The following is a 19,563-nucleotide window of genomic DNA, read 5'->3' as shown; positions in this document are numbered from 1 at the left end:
GATTGCAGTTGTCAGAGCTGTGTGTTGCTTCAGACACAGCAGTGACAGAACAGGAAACTGGATCACATTGGCTGACAGTAAATCATGTCAGGGCCTTTTTTTTTTTAAATTTGATTAGAGAAATTACAGTTGGTTGACAGGAATGTGTTTTATGACACCATACATTTAACTGTCAGTGCTTTAAACAAATATGTATTTTGATTGAGTATCTAATTTTGTGGACTGGAACATGAAAGAACAGATGAATCAATTAATAAACTGGGGCTGCAACTAAAGATTATTTTCATTTTGTATTAACCTGCAAATTATTTTTTTCTGATTAATCAATTACTCGTTTTGTCTCTAAATGTCAGACAATACTGGTACAATTTCCCAGAGCCCGAGGCGACATATTCAAATTGCCTGCTTTATCAGATTTACAGTCCAAACCCCAAAGATACTCAGTTCACAATAATACATGATAATATTTAAAAAGCACCAAATAATAATGTTTAATGAGCTGGAACCAGAGGCTTTTTTGTTTGGAAAATGACTGAAACAACTAATGGATCAACAGAATAGTTGTAGGTACATTTTTCTGTCAATCAACTGATAGTTTCAGCTTTAGAATAAACAAATTAATCTTTTCATACATTGACTAATTTGACATTTGATTGTAGCACCATTTGATGAATTAAAACACAGAAAATGACTAAGAAAAAACACACCACTTTTGTGTGTCACTTTTTTAAAACATTTGTGGTAAACAGTCCTTTTCATTTAACCAGACTTGTCTCTTTTTTAACACATGTAGGTTTTTCAAAATTGTATGAAAGTGTTTTTCTCCCATGAAAAAGATTTTAAAAAATGGGCAAATAATTAAGTTGTTTTTGTTTTTACATGTTTAAAGATGTGTTGATGCCAACTGTCAGTTAATTCTTATGTCCATCAAACCAAGGTTTCTACAACAACAAGAACAACATCTCTTTTCTTTATTAAAAGTCATTCATAATACTTTGCAGTAGTCAGCCATAGATTTGAGTTCATATGGGTAGGTTCAGTGTGCAAAATGAAGTCATTTTGCAGCATCCACCCTGAACACTAGCCACAGACATACTTATTTTCACTGGCCTGTGGTAGAACACTGAAAACAAACCACCTATCACTACAACAGTAACCTGTATGTCATTTGATTAAGCTGACTATGTCTGGTATGGTTTTCCCAAGTTCATATTATTAAAAATTCCATCAATGCCTCCTCCTTCATTGAAATATCCAGAATCTGTGAATATGCAAATAACTGCTTGATACAAGATGTCTCCTACTTCACTGAAAAGCCCTCAGCCTACTTTCCACATCACACTTGTGTAAGTTGCATACTGGACCCCACTTGACCTTCAAAACTGTGATGATACAAAGTCATGCTTCTACATACCAGCCTGAGGCCTGTACTATGAGGCAGGATTTGGAGTTAGCAAGATAACTTAAGGGTCAACTCTAGGTTTTCAGCACTATGAAGCTGGTTCTCTTTTTACAGGGATAACTCACCGGGGTAATGGGTTACCCTGGTGAGGTAACGGATTATGTTCGGAGTATTAGATCACAGCCTGTCAACACCCCGACCCCTGACCAGTCAGATCACTGAAGAAAAAAGTGTCCATGGAGCCTATATATTGTTATAGGTCAACATTAATAGTGGTCATTCCATTGTTTCAGGGCTCTGTTTCCACTGGTTTTTAAATAGAACTTCTAACAAACAGAGAGATCGTTTACAACACTGAAAACATGATTTGAGCAGTATTTTAACCTTTACACTCTGATTCCATCACTGCAGTTCAAAATAACGAGACACCTGTGTAATGAGAATGGGAGGAAAAAAACCTTTTATTAGAAAAATAATCCACATTGTGTTAATTGGCTACATTTCAGTCAGCTAGACCTCATCAGTCATTGAATAGGTTACTTTTCCACCCTTTCCTCAGTAGCAGAAACAGTCTTGCATTACTTTAAGGTGTTTCATGTGACATATTCATCATCATCCAACTAAATAGCAAAAAAAAAAACCTATATACTAATGTCACATATAGCCTAGTGATACTAATAATTTACGTCTCAGTGACTTTTAAGATGATATTTTCAATATTTCTACATCTTCATTATAGGATTACAGACTATTGTTTACATCCCATGCCACTGACATTTTACTGTCTCACAGCTGCAGATATTTTCAGTACCGTTTCATCTCATATGATATGAAGCAACCTACTTCATTTATGGTTCTAATGATGTCACTACTTCTTAACACCCCTGCCTCTTTCACGTGGCTGGATAGGAAAACCCAGAGTTGACTGAACTGTTGATAACCACCTTAGTAATACTGGTTGTCCAGACGTCCAGTGTTAGGGTTAATCAAGCCAGATAATGCATATATATCTTGTGTAAGTTGAAATGGCTTTGTAGTACAGGCCTTTGGTCTCAATTCCAGGCTGTCAAATACAGACCTTTTGTCACACCCTGATACTGACGCACAAGGCCCCCCTTAGTGTGTGTATCGGAAGCAACAGGCTTTCAGTTTACCCTAATGTAAACCTAATACCTACCTGCCGTAAAGAGGGACAAAGCTTTGGTAGGGAAACACAGGACTTTCACCTGGGAGACTGCTGTTTATGTCCAGTGTGAAACCAAAAGTCAATTTTACTTATTCTAGTGTAACATCATGTACATCCCATACATGAAGTAGTTACATTATGTATTTATGCCTGTTAGTTTTGCCTTACATAACGCTGTAACAAACATACTTATTTCAACCCAAACCATGATCTCTTTCCTACACCTAACCAACGAGCTTTGTTGTCTATGCCTAACCACAATTGTTTTACAAAGGTTTACCACAAGTTATAATGTGTGTTTCATTGAGGAGACTGCTTTTTGTCTCATACAGGCAATAAAGGGTGCCTTGTGCATCCAAATCAGATGCTGAGGGGGCATGACAAAGTGTCGGTATTTGAAGACCCAGGGTTGAAAACTGATTGCACATGCATGTTGAGCTCAAAGAAAACTTTCCCTTTAGAAGATGAATGAGAGAACTTCATAGCCTCTAGTGTTAAATTCTGCACATACATGATTCTGTGCAGTGAAGCTCAAACATCACAGTGAAGCAACAATGAGTGCATTTTCTATTTTTGTATCTGCATTTATATTTCAGTCATCAAATATGTTGTCATACTGTACATGACAATGACACAGACCAAACGTATTATTGTACAAGTCAGATAAGCTCGGCTTGAGCTCATCATTTAGACTCTGAACTGTTAAATAACTCATCTTTCTTTTGTTCTTCCAGGTCCAGTAGCTGTGATCAGTGGTGAAGAAGACTCTGCCAGCCCTCTTCATCACGTCAACCATGGGATTATTACCCCCTGTACTCTGGATGCGGGTCCTGATGCCGTTGTCATAGGGATGACTCGTATTCCTGTGGTGGAGAATCCTCAGTACTTCAGGCACGGACACAACTGCAACAAGCCGACCACTCGTAAGTCCCTGTAAAGTTTCTACTTGTGGCGTGACCCTCGTTAGTACTGGTGAACATTACCACACATTATTTAATTTTATGGAGAGACCCTTGAGCTCCAGTTGTTTAAGCATGACCCTAAGTATACTAAAACTGTAAGGCACTTAAGAAACACAAACTCCCACAGAGTGTTATGGACTGTAAAGTGAAGTGCACCATCTAGTCTGAGAGCCAGATATCAAACACCACATCTTTATTAGGCTCATTCCAACTGTTGCATCGTCATTGTAATTTGCTGTTTATCTTTACTATGAGAAGAGCTGTGGCCCCTCGGGGCAATAGTGTAATTCAGTGCCATCTACAGAGTCAGTGTGATCATATGGTGTTAGCATCTGCTGGCCCAGTTCCAGGCTCTTCATATAGGATCTGTTTAGACAAAAGCAGCCTTCTGTATACCAGCAACTGGTGTTCAAACAGCCCCCCTCCCAACCCCCATCCCCATCCCTCACTCTCCCCTGGGACTCATGTTCCAGGTTGGGGAAAGACAAGACCACTTTAAGGCCTAATTACTCACAATTACATCAACTGCTCAAGAGAATCAGCAGAAAACAACTGTGCCAGCAGCCAACGACAGCCTGGTGCCTGCTGCTTCCCTTCCTCATGATACCAGTCACATCGAGTGGATTCAGTCAGCGAAAAGCCACTTCGTCTTGTCTGAACGGCAGCACGTGAGATCAGGTTATCCTGGTCGCCTTTAAACTCGGATCTGAATCGTATACATTTTGGCTCGCTCTCAAAATGGCCGTCGGTCAGGCTAACAGAAGTTGACTCCTGAGTCAGAGCCAATGAGAGGGAAGGAAATCCCATTTAGAGGTGATAAATAAATGACGGCTCTTATGTTTTATGAATTGCATGAATTGTTAATGGCCAGCCGGTGACTGATTTATAACGTCTCATGCCTTGCACAGGAGATCTGATTGCAAGCTAATGAATAAATGACAGTGGGCACAAATGAAACTTTCTCCCGATTACCGTGCGCCTGGAATTGAAAGTGGAGACGGCGGATGTGCACAATGGCAGTGTTGGTGCTGTCTTCAAAGAATGTTATCCCTCTCAGGATGCTGCATCCCTTGTCTTTTTCTAGATTTAATTCTATGTGCATGCATTACAAAAAAAGGAAATGAACCCTGAATTCATCACAAGGTCATAATGGCCAGTGCTTTCTGCCAGCGGCTAGAAAAGCAAAATGGCTCTGAACGGCTTCTGCCTCTGCCGATCATTCACTGAATATAAATGTATTCTTTACCCTGAGGACACATACAGACGAGGAAAGGAAATTTCTATATGTGTCCATGTGTGTATCTACAGTATGTGTGTAGGTGTATGACAGGGGAAATAAATCTGTGCATGTATGTGGATGTAGGTGTACTGTTAGTGGGCTTGTAGATAGAATGAATTTGCTTATCTCTCACCTTACTTTGCTCTATCTATCTATGGTTTGATAAGTGTCTTTAGTCAGGGGTCCCTTGGGTGCCCTCATGGACCCTTGGGTCCCCATTGCACTGCTGGTCTTACTAAGCCTGACTGTCCTGCAGCTTCATTCTGCTCACATACAGTATGGCCGCTTTATTGATGCTAGGCTACCAATCCATAATGTATTCATTCATTTACTTGAAAGCCTCTTATCCAGGAGAATAGCTTGCTGCCAGTTTGTCTCGATTTACGATTGGACCCCGACTGATCCTGTCGTGGTGACGGGACAATTACACACGTGCGCACATACACACACACACCTCCCCAGTTCAGTCCAGCATAAGTCACTCTAGTGCACATAAATTTAAACACACTCACGCTTCTCCTTACCTTGGTCCATCAGGAGTTCACTAATGTGATGGTCAGTCCCAGTCCGCTCCCACCACCAGTCTCCTACGTAATTTATAGTGTTCCTAGCTGTCGGGCTCTGTGCATTTTGAAACCAGCTCCAACAATAACAGTGAGGAGGAGGAGGAGGAGGAGGAGGAGGAGGAGGAGGAGGAGGAGGAGGAACAGTCTGTTGCTGCTGTTGGTTGTGCTGGCTCCTGTTAAAACAGCTGCATGTAATGGGAAATCACCTGCTGCAGAGCTCACACCAGTGATTCCAGTTGGCCTTAACAGATGTATTATTCATGAGTGTTTGATCTCCAAGTCAATTCTGCCAAATATATATGTACAGTTCACATATATAGTGTACCATCAGTTTAATAGTTCTAGTCACACAGAACAGAGTTAAGACTGAGCACACAGTATCTCACAGTCGAAGCTCTGCTGTTATTCCAACACTGCAAGAACAAAACATGAAAAAATAACATGAATATCATCCTATTGTAGTTGCCCCCCGGTTGAACTGGCAACCCGTACACATGCAGTTGTAAACAAGCTGCAGAGATTGGGTGGTATTACGAGAAAAGTGTCAGCATAGTTGTCATTGTCATGCCAATTTAAAAACATGAAGTGCTGTCATTCAATTGGATCATCTCCTGGATGAACCGGTGGCCTCGACTTTGGTTGCGGTAAACAGGCGAGCCGTGACTGATTAGGTCGTTCGTTGAGATCAGCTTTTTTTTTTTTTTTTCACGCCAGGGCTGAAAAAGACCAATCCCGGGGAAATATAGCCGCATTAGGGAGATAAAGGCAGAAAAGGCAAAGGACAATTCTTTAGCCTAATGACAGATCCATATCTATCCGGATCCGCTGTCTCCCAGCAAGTGGCTTTGTTTTATCACTCAGCTTGCTATTTTAATTACGGATTTGTCACATCCCGCTGGCCAAAATTAGACAATAGCTTTTGATGTTGGAGTATAGCACGTAGCCTTTCATTATACCCATGTTATTAGGGATGTCATGCGTGGGCGCGGCTCGGACTAACCCCCACTCTGTCCCCTCTGCTTTTGGTGCAACAGAGACATAATTGTGCTTCAGGTGATGTTTTTGAAGATTAAAATGTTTCCAGCAGAGACAAGGAGTGACTAATTTGGCAGCTGGAAAGCTCAGCAAATGAATGCAAATGTAGAGCAGATTGACTGAAAGGCAGTTATCATGTTCTGAGGCTATGATTCCATGAATTATAGTTTGAAACAGAACAGCCCCACAGGCTAGCCAGTTGTGAATTCAAACAACCTACTTTAATTCATTACTCAAGAAGTCCAAGATGAGCTCCTTTCAGCTCAGCCCAGACTGGAGCAAAGTATAAACTTCTTGCTAGTGAGAGCTCTAAAAAAACTCTTGTTAGTGCCAGGTGCAGTCCTATGAACACCATATCCAGATGGACTGAAACCACATTGAAATTCACTTAAGATCCCATCAGACAAACCTCAAGACACAGTAAAAAGTGCAAATGCAACTGCCTCTTTCACTCTACGGCAGTGCAACTACACAGACTAAGAAATAAGCAATGGAAATGAAATAAATTAAAGAGTAAATTAAAAATGTTTGCTTCTGCAAACACGTTTAATTGGTTTCCAAACCTTTTGCAAACTAGAGTGGTGGCAGGATGCTACAAACAAGCTAGAATCAATTAAAATGCCAAACCGTTTCTCCAGATTTCTTGGCGCCCACCTCTGTAAGCTGTGACAAACATGCCATGTTATTATAAATATGGGACATGTATTATGAGAGCATGTGGTGTGCACAAAAACACATCCTACGTTAGCATTAACGCTGGACCAATTAAAGTTGAATGTAAAAGTACCACAGTCTCATGAGTGTTGACAGGTAAGCACTTTAATGAATAGTTCCCTCGCATCACTGAGGACCCAGCCCACAGTTTTTTATAGCAACAGAATAAAACAAACTTACATAAATGTACTTTTCTGCTTTTATAAAAAAAAAAATAAAATAAAAAAGCATATTTTATACTATGTATCTGTGGGGACTACCAGCTCCTCTAAGATGTCAAATATAGCTATTTTCTGTTGGTAGTCTAGACTCTTAAAGAACTTCCCTTGGGCTGCAAGTGTAAAGTACTTAGTGCTTAAGTGTACTTAATGCTTAAATTATAATCCAGCAATAACACTGAGGTTGAGCTCAGGGAGAAGCCATTGTCAAAAGGAATCAATATACAGTTTTTAACCATATGTAAGTCTTGTAGCATGCAGGCACTAAGTGTTCAATATTAAATAATTAAGACATAATGAAATAACCATTAGCTTAAATTGTGTAAAACATTTAAATAAACCAATACTTTGTGACACAATTTAGGAAATGAAGGTCACGTCATTAGTTTTAAACGATATTTCATTATGCTTATTTTCATATTTACCGTTGCATTATCGGCGTTTTAATTTCATAATGTTGCTTGTTGTTGTCACCAATCACTGCCCCCTCATCTTTCAGCCAGTCACATGCCTCCTGCCTCGCTTACACAAGCTTAACAAGTGCTGCAACATGTGGGCAGTCAGCTAGGTAGAGTAACAACAGTGCCTTAATAAATCTGAATCAACCAATGAGCTTCTCCTGCAGATGACCACATTACACAGACACAGATGCTTTATGCTAAACAAGGCTGCACGTGCAATGCAGCTAGTCATCGTGCTCTGTATAATGAGCAAAAAGACAATCTTATGTAATTAAATTACACAATTATATTAAATTATGACACTATTTATGTCATAATGTCTTATATTTTTTTTAATATTGAATACTTTGGGACTCCATATTGCTGGACTTAGACTTTTGTATGGTCCAATCCCAATGTCCAGACTCACAGGCTCACACACCTGGGCAAAGGGGTATCCTTTTTAGTGACCAAGTTTGATGCTTTGATGCTGCCATTTTATAGATTTTCCACCATCACCGATCAATATCTACACATATTTTTTTTTTTTTTTTTTTTCATTCACTGGTAAGGTCATGTAAATATCACAGATTCCAGGGGCCGGGTCAAAAGATGACAAAGTATTACATTTTAAGTAAGTTATTAATACTCAGGCCTACGGAAACGTGCATGCAATAGTCCACCTCACCTCACACCTTTTCTTACCCTCTCTCTGTCTCCCTCAAACACACACACACACACACACACTCTCCTTCAGTGCAGTTTAGACCAAAGATTTGCAACGAGACCAGTCGAAACAGGTAGCTATTTGCAATGTGCCACTCTGTAGTGTTCTAAAGTGTTCACACCAGTGTAACCAGATGAGACAGTGTATCATCTCTATGCAACAACTCTCTGTCCTACCGTTCTGATTTCCAGCTTTTCAGGCTTATTTTGTGGCTGAGTATAATTTCTAGCTTTTTAAAATATGAAAGAGGATAGCGATCGTGAGATACTGGCTGCAGTTACATTTGTAGTAGTGATGAAACAGCGAAAATCAGAAACAAAATGAGCATCAGACGGACTGTATTCATAATAAATACACCACAATAATATTAATTACCAGTGCCAGTTAATCCGTCAGTGATAATGTGTGTGTGTGTGTGAGGGGGCATAAGCACATATAGCCAGCAGCAACAGCGACCCACTGTCTGACACCTGCACACCGTGAGGACATAAACAGAGGGCTCAGCAGGAACGGAGCACTTGCCACAGCAAGCGAAAACGCCATCTGTGGTCATTTTGACTTCACCAAAAGACTCCTCTAAAAGCTGATTGGCTGTTGAAACAGGTGACATGTTTTGTATTCTAAAGCCAGCCGCTGGCAATTTGACAAGCTGAGTTGCAGGTGACACCATCAACAAGCTTGGGTCGAGCTCAGACCAGCCTTGTTTCTGTCCTCAGTCCTGACATTCGCGCTACTTTAAGGCATATAGTTTGCAGTTCTGGTGGTTTACTTACACATATTTTTGCAACCACTCCAAAACAACAATGCCATCAGGATGTTTCAGTGACAAATGTCATTTGCCAAGTCAGTAAACACTAGTCCATAACCATTGGTAGCTTTGTCACCTTCTACCTATGCTAATCCTCAATGCCTATGTGCAGTTTCACATAGACTGACCATGTCAGTGAGTAGAAAAATGTGGGACAGACAGAATGACTGACTGACAGAATGACACACTGACAGTTTCTGTGAATATGTACAGCATACCATACCATGACTTAGTCATACCAAAAATTAGAAAAAAACCCCAAACATTTGGCCACAGGGGGAGCTACAGCGATCGGTCGCATTTTAGCCATTTTTAAACATTTTTCTGTTGTTATAGCGCCACCCAGTTGCCAATTAGAGTTAAATTTCTCCAGTCACCTTGAGGCATCCTGTTCTACGTATCTACCAAGTTTAGTAAAAATCAATACGGCGGTTAGGCCTACATCAGAAATTAGCTCTCTAGCGCCCCCATTTTGTTTGATTGAGTCAAAAATGGAGGGGTCCCCTCAGATTATGTGTGGTCATATGCCTACAAAGTTGCGTGGTGATCGGTGAAACCCTTGAGATGTTATACACCTTTATGTGATGAGCCACGCCCTCCGCAGGGGGTCAGTTTTAGTAAGTTTTCCAACTTTTGCCAAGAGGGAACTTTAGATATTGGTCCCTAGATTATGTTCACAGAGTTTCATGCAGATCGGTCAAAGAGATCAAAAGTGTTTTTCAAAAAATTCAAAATGGCGGAAAATCTATATAACCGGAAGTTATGGGTTCTTGAGGCAAATTTGTTCCTCATGAGGAGAGGCATCTCTGTGCAAAGTTTCATGTCTCTACGACATTCGGGGCATGAGATATGCCCATTCAAAGCAATTTCATTCAGTTGCCATAGCACCTCCCTTTGGCCAATTGATGTAATGTTGCTTCATTCACATCCTCCATGACCCTCTACCACTGTGCCAAATTTCACATGGATGGACCAAGTCAGTGAGGAGAAAAACGTGGAACAGAGAAACAGACAGAGTTTTCGTCAATATATACCAAGATCACCCAACCCTAGTACCGGCTAAGTCCGCGAGGGCTCAGGTCTATCCCGCTGTAAAATCACCAAGTGCACGAGGGCTCTCTCACAGACATTTTGAGCCCTTTATGCATTTTTTTCTCTAAGTTCTCATTTCTGCAGACTTTGCCTGAGGGAATAACTCACAGTCCACAGCTTTGTGACATTTAAACAAGGGGTCATGAGGGGAGGGCTGGAAGCTTGAAAAAATGAAATAAAATAAAATGTAAACAAGGATGACTGGCACATGAGTGCTGAGCCTGGCTCACTGGGTTCGACTGTATTTACAAAGAAATACTGCATTAACAAGGGTTTCAAGATGGTACATAAAAGCATATAAAATCATAGGAATGCAAGCATCAACCATTTCTTTTATTTTGCTTAACCCTATGGGCCCTAGGCGTTTTTGGGGTATTTTTACTGCCTTTACTTTTAAGCTCATATCACAGTCATTATAAAGGCTACATACACATGCTATATCTTGTTTTGTTTTGTTTTTTTCAGGACACTGTGGGCTAACCAGATTTGCCATCATTACATGTCCTTCTATGTGCCTGTATTTTATATTAATTTTTATATCAGTGAAAAAAAACAAATCCGTGTTACTAAATTCTTACATTTTTACATGTATCTCAGCATAGCAAGTTGGAAGAAGACATATTCTGCCATATATGAAGAGGGGAGACTCTCTGGAATCTGGCAATATAAGAACCATGATGGTGGGACATTCTGTCACTTCACAGTTGTCCAAAACATGTGGTTTGTGCCAGGCGGACATGATTACCAGTATTTTTTCATTATTGCAAGAAATTCCACTGACTCATTCACAAGACAAAAATGTGTTTTATCTGAAAGAAACATGCAATATTTACATCTAAGATCATAGAAAAATAGTCAACCAAGTGCAATGATGTCCTCCAAGATAATATTTGCCAGTTTGTTTGCAGTAAACAAAGTTTGTTGTTGTTTTTCAGTTTCAGTTATATATTGGGGGGCATTTTGGGCATTGGGGGGAGACATGTCCCCCTCAATGTATATGGTGACTGCGGCCCTGTCATGCATGCATAATTAGGCTATAGTTGTCTGGGTGCGCAAAGGTGAAGTGCGCTGGTCTTGTCATACAAAGTTTGATGGAGTGTCAACTGGACAATATGGAGATATTTGCATCTTGAAAGCCGGACTATAAATGTGGATAGACAGGGAGAAACACACGCAAGCCTAAGACGTGGTAAGATACGATATTCCTCACCATATGAAGTGACTGACAACAAGATCTATATAATGGATTGTAAAGAAATTTGTCAGGTTTTTATTTTGTAGACAATTAATCTGTATTTATAGCGTGATGGGATGATAGCACAATGATGTGTGTAGTATCATTGGAAAGCTCTGCTCCTGCACTTTCATGTGATATGCGTGGCATTTCTATGCGAGTAATCCATTCAAGAGTAATGTGTGTGCAAAGCTGTATGAAAGCTCTGTTATACATAATTTTAGTGTAACTTTATCCTTTTTTTTCACTGTGAAAACATCGGCCTTGTCGGAAAGCTACAATTCCTCTGTTTCACGTGATATGCGTGGCTTCTCGCTCTGACGCAGGGTCGTGGAGAAAATCAACAGAGAAGAACAGGTGTGAATTTGGATGCACTATGTGTCGTTCGGGCCCATAGGGTTAATGATGCTGTTTTGACAAAAAATAGTAAATTGAATTTTTTGACAAGTACCTCTCATCCCCTCTGTAAGGCAAGAGCCTGGAAGACATTCAAATCATAAACAGAGACCCCAGAGGTGCCTTGACCGTGAAGACTGTAAAAATCGTAAAATAAAACCTCCCAAACCCACAATTGGGTGTGAACTGTTTTGGCGTCGTCAAGGTAAAGTAGTATGTCTTAAAGTGCTGTCCCTTTCCTGTTTATATCATTTCGAGCCCTTGCAGCCTCTTGCACTCCAACACTTCCCAGGTGATGTCAGTTATGTCCTTAAGGCTGGAGAGTTCAGGGTTTAGGCCTTAGGCAGGATGACGGAATTGGGCCTATGTCTCCGAAATGCTACTAAAATAGCCGTTTATGCTTCCAGCTGCCAGCTTGTTCCATGAGCTTGGCCTTTTCTTTGTTTCTGCAAATTTATACTCAAACAAATGTAATCAGGATGATTTTATGTATGATACATTTTTTGTTGTTATAGCTCAGCCATGCATAGGTGGTGACTCACACATAGACACAGTGTTCATCAAGGACCAGCAGCAGGGACAGAAACACAGGCCGGCAGGCAGCCAGCCGCAGCAGGTTAGGAGGAGATACCCACTGAGAGTCAACAGTAAGTGCTGGTTGTTCATGTCACAATCGCACAATGATGCCAACAGACACAGAGCCCCTGTGCAACACTGAATGTAATGGCGGAGAGCTTTTTGTATGTGCTTATCTGCTGGATGAGTACCTCTCACCTAACTATTAGCTTCCTGTGGTGCGTGTTTTGTAGGCAAGCTAAACTATGAGTACATTACAGTGATCCAGGGCTTGACATTAGCACCTGCCCACCAAATGCGGGTAGTATTTGTGTGTAACACAGTCACTTTGGTGGGTGGCGCATGCATGCTGACATATCACTATGCATTACTTGTCCTGGCGAGATTGTGATATGTTTTTATGTTGTATCATAGAATTCAGCGAAGTAGTTGAGTTTTTCTTCCATCACTCTTTACCTCCCCTGCTAGCATGTGTCGCTTCTGGTTATGTCACATACAGCTGTATTTTATAGTTGCGGCAGCTGAGGTCAAAGTTGCGTCGCCATTTCCCCTATAGGAAAACAATGCCATAGCTGGCACAAAGCAGTTTCACCACCATTTATGTGTGTGTGCAGCTTCATGCACAAGCTTAATATTTTATTATTCAATGTATTTAGTATTTTCAATTTCACAGCACAAGAGATGCTTCTCAGTTTTACAGCCTATTGTGACCTGCTGACTTCTGGGAAAGTGTTTTTGTAATAAGGGAATGTTTGAAATGTTTCTCACTTTTATGATGAAAACACTTTTCCACAGTTGCCAGTGAGCAAAATGTTACTTCAGTCCCCGGTAAGACGATTGTGTTTGTCTTTGACACCTGCACCACTGTTCCAAATCAATGAAAACAAAATGTATCCTTATGCATTTGTTTTCTCATCCGCCCTGGAGAAAACACAAATTGAATTGATTAGACAAAATGAATTTGTTCTCCACTGGATAGATTTCTAGTATTTTCTAGTTTTTATTATTCATTGCAGTTGTTGATAAATATTTAGACAAAGTCTATCTCTTGCTATTTTTCACTTAGTTTTTATTATTATTTATTATTTATTACTTATTTTTATTATTTTCAATTTATGCTCTAAACCCCTGCATCTGAATGCAATGAGGAGCTACTATTTTTATGTCTTTGTCTTAATCGGTTGCGTATTTTTATACAAAAGGAGCTTTACACACAACCAGGAACTGAACATTGAATGGCTGTAGATGCTTACAGTGGTCATCTACATTAAAAAGGGTTGTGAATTTAGTACTTCAAGTAATTGTAATACGACATTGTGAACTTTATTCAAATAAATCTCCCAGCAGCAAAATGTGGCTATTGAAAATGCTAGTGGCTATCAGCATTGGAAAACCACTAGCTACAGAGGCTGGTGAGCAAAAAAGCTAATGTCAGTCCTGCAGTAGTGATCTCAGTGAATTTAATTTCCTTCTGATTCTTTTTTAAGTCACACTGACAGAATATAATTATAAAATCTCAGTGACGAATAGAAACATTTATATATTAAGTATTATAATACAATGCTTTAATAATCCTTTGTGTTTGTGGCAATAATCAGAAAATATGTGACTGATAAACAGTCATAAACATTCAGAAGTAATGCTGTAATGTTTTATGAGATCTGACCTAATGTGGCAGTGTCTTGTTTTGTTCTTTGTCCCGAAGATAAAAATTGTGCGAGTGAATTATAATTACTGATTAATAAGTTTATGTACAAAGTATCTAAATGTAGAGCTGATGCAGGAAATAAGAATTTGGAAGGATGTCCTCAGTATTTTTGATTGAGCCACCGTATCTCACTGTTAAAGCATTCACCCTGCAAAAGACATGTTGTCAATGACCAGGAGGCACAAATCGATCGACCCACTACACACACTCAAGGAAGCTGTCAGGCAGAAAAATACTCACACACACACACCTGTGAGGCAGAGACACACACATGAATGCACAAAGCTGTCAGGTAGATGGAGAAAAACACACCTTCAAATGCACACGCAAACAGACATCCATACGTACTGAAACTGGGGGAAGTTGGCAAGTCGTTGTGGTGACATGCACACACACACACACAGTTGGAGAACAGAGCCCTCTAAACATGTGTGCTCCCCCAGCAGCCTGACCTGAGTAACATTTGGTTCTGCGTCGTCTCTCAGCCTCCAGGGAGAATGTTTGCTGGCATCGAGGCCTCAGGTGAGCCAGGACAAATGAATGATGCTGAGCTGTGGGATGGAGATTTAATCTCAGGGCTTTTCAGCGTGCCACTCTGGGTAAATAGGCTGCAGGATGCAGCCTGAGTCTGCCTGCAGAGGAAACTGAAGGTTAAAGTAACTCTTCCCCGTCGCTGTCAATAGGCGTGCTCCATAATAGCTGCTTCATTCCCATCAGTGGAGGGGGGGGGCAAGGTGGTCAGTGGCTATTTAGCTGCTGAGGACAACAAACCTAGATGGAATATTTACATCTGGGAAATAAGTAAGAGAGGGCAACTGGTACAAATGGTGAGTTAAACAGGTTTCCAATGTTGCTGAATTAGTGGTGGACACAGTGGTATCCTCAGGAGGACTCCACATTTTCTTTCATTAATTTCCTGCAGCAGACTTTATTTAACAGTTTTACAGTCAATTACCAGGCAATAACCTGGAATCTCTTCACCGAACCACCCAGCTATGACGATAATACACTGTTTATATTTAAGTGTTATTATTATTATTATTATTATTATTATTATTATTATTATTGTTGTTGTTATTGTTAGTATTATTATTATTATTGTAACCATAATAATTTAAACAAGTTTGTTTTGGCTGTATATAAGCTATAATGACAACAGTCACTAAGGATTAAAACTAATTTTATATTTACATGAAACTCCACTGATTCTCCTCATCTTAATCTGCGTGTAGATCTTTGGCTTTATTTTTGCATATGTGAAAAAAAAGCCTTTTGTTGATGCAGAGAGAGTTGTGTGAAGTTTGATAAAAGCTCGATGTCATTTGGGGCTAAAGTTTCAAAGTCTGACGGTGTAGAGCTAGAAAGAAATGAGACCTCTATAGCTCTCTCCTCATTTCTGCTCAAAGCTTGCATGCTTGAGGCTACATTAGCAGCTAACGCCTCCAAATCTCCAACCAAACTGTCAGCGGCCCAGTTGCATTATGGGTTATGCATGCATCAGGTTTTGATGAGGTGGTGTCTCTGGTTTTGTTGCATCAGTTTTGATAATTATAGTTTTAAATTGTCAATCATGATTCCAACAATGTTATCAAAGTGCAATGGTAAATCTGTGAAGCAAAGTTATTAACTAATCTGTGTGATTACTGTTCAGTAGATTTAAGCACAGTAAGTTCTTCCAAGTTACTTTAATATCTGATATTTGCCATTTTTCGCAGCTATTATCTTCAGTAGCTCCGTGTCAAAGCCTCAATTTCTCCCAGTTTTTAAATATGTTGGAAAGCTAGCTTATGCAGATATTTCACAGCTTTAGTCAATCAAAAATGACGATGCAGTTGAGAGCATAATGAATGAGGGTCCATCCAATGCACCTGTGACTATAGGCAAAGTTAGGGTTAGGGTTAGATTAAATCACTTCTCGTGTGTCTTGGATATCAAGATTGTTTTTCCCCAAACTAACAACTGTGGTAATTGTGAAAGAATGTTCCAGGCACATGATGTGTGATTTGAAATAAATATATTCAGAAATGAGCAAGTTATTGAAATTATATCCTTGAGATGTCCATATTTAAGGTTATAGGTCACTGATAATTCATGCTAAGACATTTGCTAAGGGCTTTTCCAGAAACTACCTGCTGTGACAGTTGTGATAGAATGTCATAGACACATGACATGATTTGACATCAGTATATTCCCCAATGAGCAAGTTATTGAAAGTACAACCTTGAAATGTACTTATTCAAGCAATAGGTCATTGATAATGATGCGAAGGGATTTGCTGAAGGCAATCTCACAGTTTCATCTTACAACAACTGTAAACGTTGTGAGGGAATGTCAGAGACACATCAGAGGTGGTTTCACGTCAATATACTCATGAAGGAGCAAGCTACTGACATCACAACATTGAAATGTGCATAATTAAGAAAAAAGGTCATTGATAACCATGATTTGCTACATTAGTTATTTATTTATTTTACTAGCTGACACTTGGAATGTTTACGGGCTGCCACTTTCTATAATAGTAGTGATTTGAGATTTCTATGTTGAAAAACAATAAAATTATTGTATATTGAATAGGTCGTATTGCACTTTTACTACGGTCCCTTACTAAGCCTATAGTCACAGTTGTGTTGGACAGACATTCAGTTCGATGAGCTCAACTGCATCATCATTTTGATTATTTCGAGTTGACTAAAACTGTGATACGGTGCTGCAAAAAATATATTAATATCAAATAAAAAAGTAACCTCACCCCTGGAGACAGGCTGATTTATTGTGCTGGCTCTCTGTAACATTACATTTACCTTGAGCACACAAATTAACCAAAATGAGGGAACAAATTAAACAGTCTCGAGGCCACACAACAGCATTTTGTTTGCTCAGTTTAGTAAAATGTGGCCTGGACTTCTTTATTTTTTCTCTCCATGGCACATCCTGGGCTCCGTAGAAATTAGTCAATGCATTTGTGGAAGATTTTTCAGGGTTATAACACTAGTTTGTATAACAAGTTCTGTGTAACAACCCAACCAGCAGTACCTGCAAGTTTTGATCATTCATTTGCAATCTATGAATTCTTGCAATATAAATTTTCCAAGATAAAACGCACAATTTATTCAGTCAGCCACATCACTATGAAACACATACACTGTGAAATTTCGACCAGGACACAGAGGGAGTGCAGGAGATGAATTAAGATGAACTGGGCCTGTAGAAGCTCAGTCCGTAGAGACTGAACTTGTGAAGTGGAGGGTTGTCGGTCCAAGTCCAGCACAGACCAGATACGGAGGATTGACTGGTAGTGGGAGGGGTTCCAGTTCATATCCTTGTCACGTCCAAGTAGCCTTTGAGCAAGGCATCAGACCCTGAACTACTTGGGGTACTGTGCTGTGGCAACCCATCATTTTGACATCTCTCCACATTGGTGTGTGTGTGTGCGTGTGTGTGTGTGTTGTGTGTGGGCCAATTACTAAAACTAAAAACAGAATGAGCAATGATTTTCCCTAGGGGGCCACATTAAAGTACATTACCATTAACCAAACTTCGGGTATTAGAGGCTTGTGGAATTTTCGTCAGCTGACAACAACACAGCTCAGTATGGTTTGGTGCAGTGTGCAAACATGCACGACTAACTGCCACTCTTGTTGCAAAGAAACATTCAGCTGCAAGTGTGTCAGCGTATTTGCTTTATGTCAGCACATCTGATAAATAATACTCAGCTAATGACCACATCAAACCTCCACATGGGTATCAAAACCAAATGTCAGAGTAGGCTGATGATGATGATAATGATGATGATGATGATGATGATGATGCTGATGATGATAATACGGCCAACTAAAGCAGGGCACAGTAAACTCTGCATAGTGATGTACTATGTTCTATGGTTTATTGGCACAAACAAGACATGAGTGGGCCAAATAGAAAAACAGCCTATATACACACAAATATCTGAGCATTTAATTAAAAGCAGAGCGTGCCAGGTGGCCTACAAGCAACTGAGTCGTCATTCACAATGGTTTACGTTACTCATCATTTGCAGATGAGCATAACTTCTATACACAATTAAGATACTAAATGCGGGGTCCAATTCTCATTCCAGTTTTTCAGATATCACCACTTGATGTCAGTGGGATTTCAGATCTATATGACACACTAGGGAAACTCTGTTGCTGATGTTTTGGACACCATGTCAGTTTACGCTCATTAGATGCATCCAGTCTTTTTCAAAATACATTTGCAAGGCTGGTAAACTTGTTCAACAAAAGCACGTGATTAGGCTTAGGTGGTTTGGCTCAACATTCACACAGGAAGTGAACAGCAGGCTCCTGGCTAAAAGTCCAGGGTTTGTTGGACACATTCATCTCCCTAACTGCCCGCCCTACAGGGATTTTCCAGGTCCTTATATTGCAATGTTACAGACAGTGTTACAGACCGATGTCTTCCGGTGGTGTTATCAACTGACGCTGGCTGGTGGAGTATCATACTGCCGCCAACAGTGCCTTCTTCCATTAGTATCTGATGCCGATATCACTGACAAAGCAGCAGCATTTGACGAGTTGGGAATGAGAACGGGCTGGAGGGTCATGTAACAACAAACCATCATAAATCATCACTAGCCTTATTTGAGGCATGATCCAGGATAATGAAAATACAGAAAAATAGAAGGGGAAAACAGAAATGCATGCCAAAAATAGGATACTGTCAATATAACAGACCCCACAAAATTTCACAAATCATGTTTTGAGGTAAGCTCATGTCTTCTTTAGAGTTGCCAGCTTCACCTGGCTCCCCTGTAGTTTGCACCATGGTTTGCTGATTTGCAGGTGAAAAAAGAAATTAAGGCATATATTCAAACTGGACCAGCTTTAGTGTTTGATATTATGACCTTTACTTCAGTAGCACTTCACTGACCATATTTTTCAACAGCACCTCCCTGTCCTATTTCTTGGCAAAAACAGCTAAAAGTAAAATGTCATAAATTACAGTTTTGCAGGTTTAAAAGTCAACTTGTTTACCGCCCCAGATTGGTCTATATGCAAATCCCCCAGTGCAGTCACCACGTACTGATGGATAGCCTCATTTTTATATCAATACCAGTATGACTTACAGTTTAACAATATATCCCTGTGTCATCTTATATTGTTATACATCAGTGTGGTCCAGTGTATCAGCCTGTTTACACTAGAGTGTCGTTTTTGAATAATCGGATTTGAAAAGTTTCCA

At 40.0% G+C, this 19,563-nt stretch overlaps 1 protein-coding gene across 3 annotated transcripts in view; it reads left to right on the top strand.

The window, feature by feature from the left end:
• The window catches only part of ntrk3b (neurotrophic tyrosine kinase, receptor, type 3b), a 257,785-nt gene that overhangs the window by 189,928 nt on the left and 48,294 nt on the right, over positions 1-19,563 (top strand). For all 3 annotated transcript variants that reach the window (XM_033625920.2, XM_078161658.1, XM_033625911.2), the window contains one exon: positions 3,323-3,511. In XM_033625920.2, the coding sequence (XP_033481811.1) occupies positions 3,323-3,511 (189 nt within the window). The remainder of the gene's footprint in view (positions 1-3,322; positions 3,512-19,563) is intronic.

The sequence above is a fragment of the Epinephelus lanceolatus genome, chromosome 2, assembly GCF_041903045.1.
Source record: "Epinephelus lanceolatus isolate andai-2023 chromosome 2, ASM4190304v1, whole genome shotgun sequence".
Lineage (NCBI taxonomy): Eukaryota > Metazoa > Chordata > Actinopteri > Perciformes > Serranidae > Epinephelus > Epinephelus lanceolatus.
This window is presented reverse-complemented; position numbering and strand designations above follow the sequence as displayed.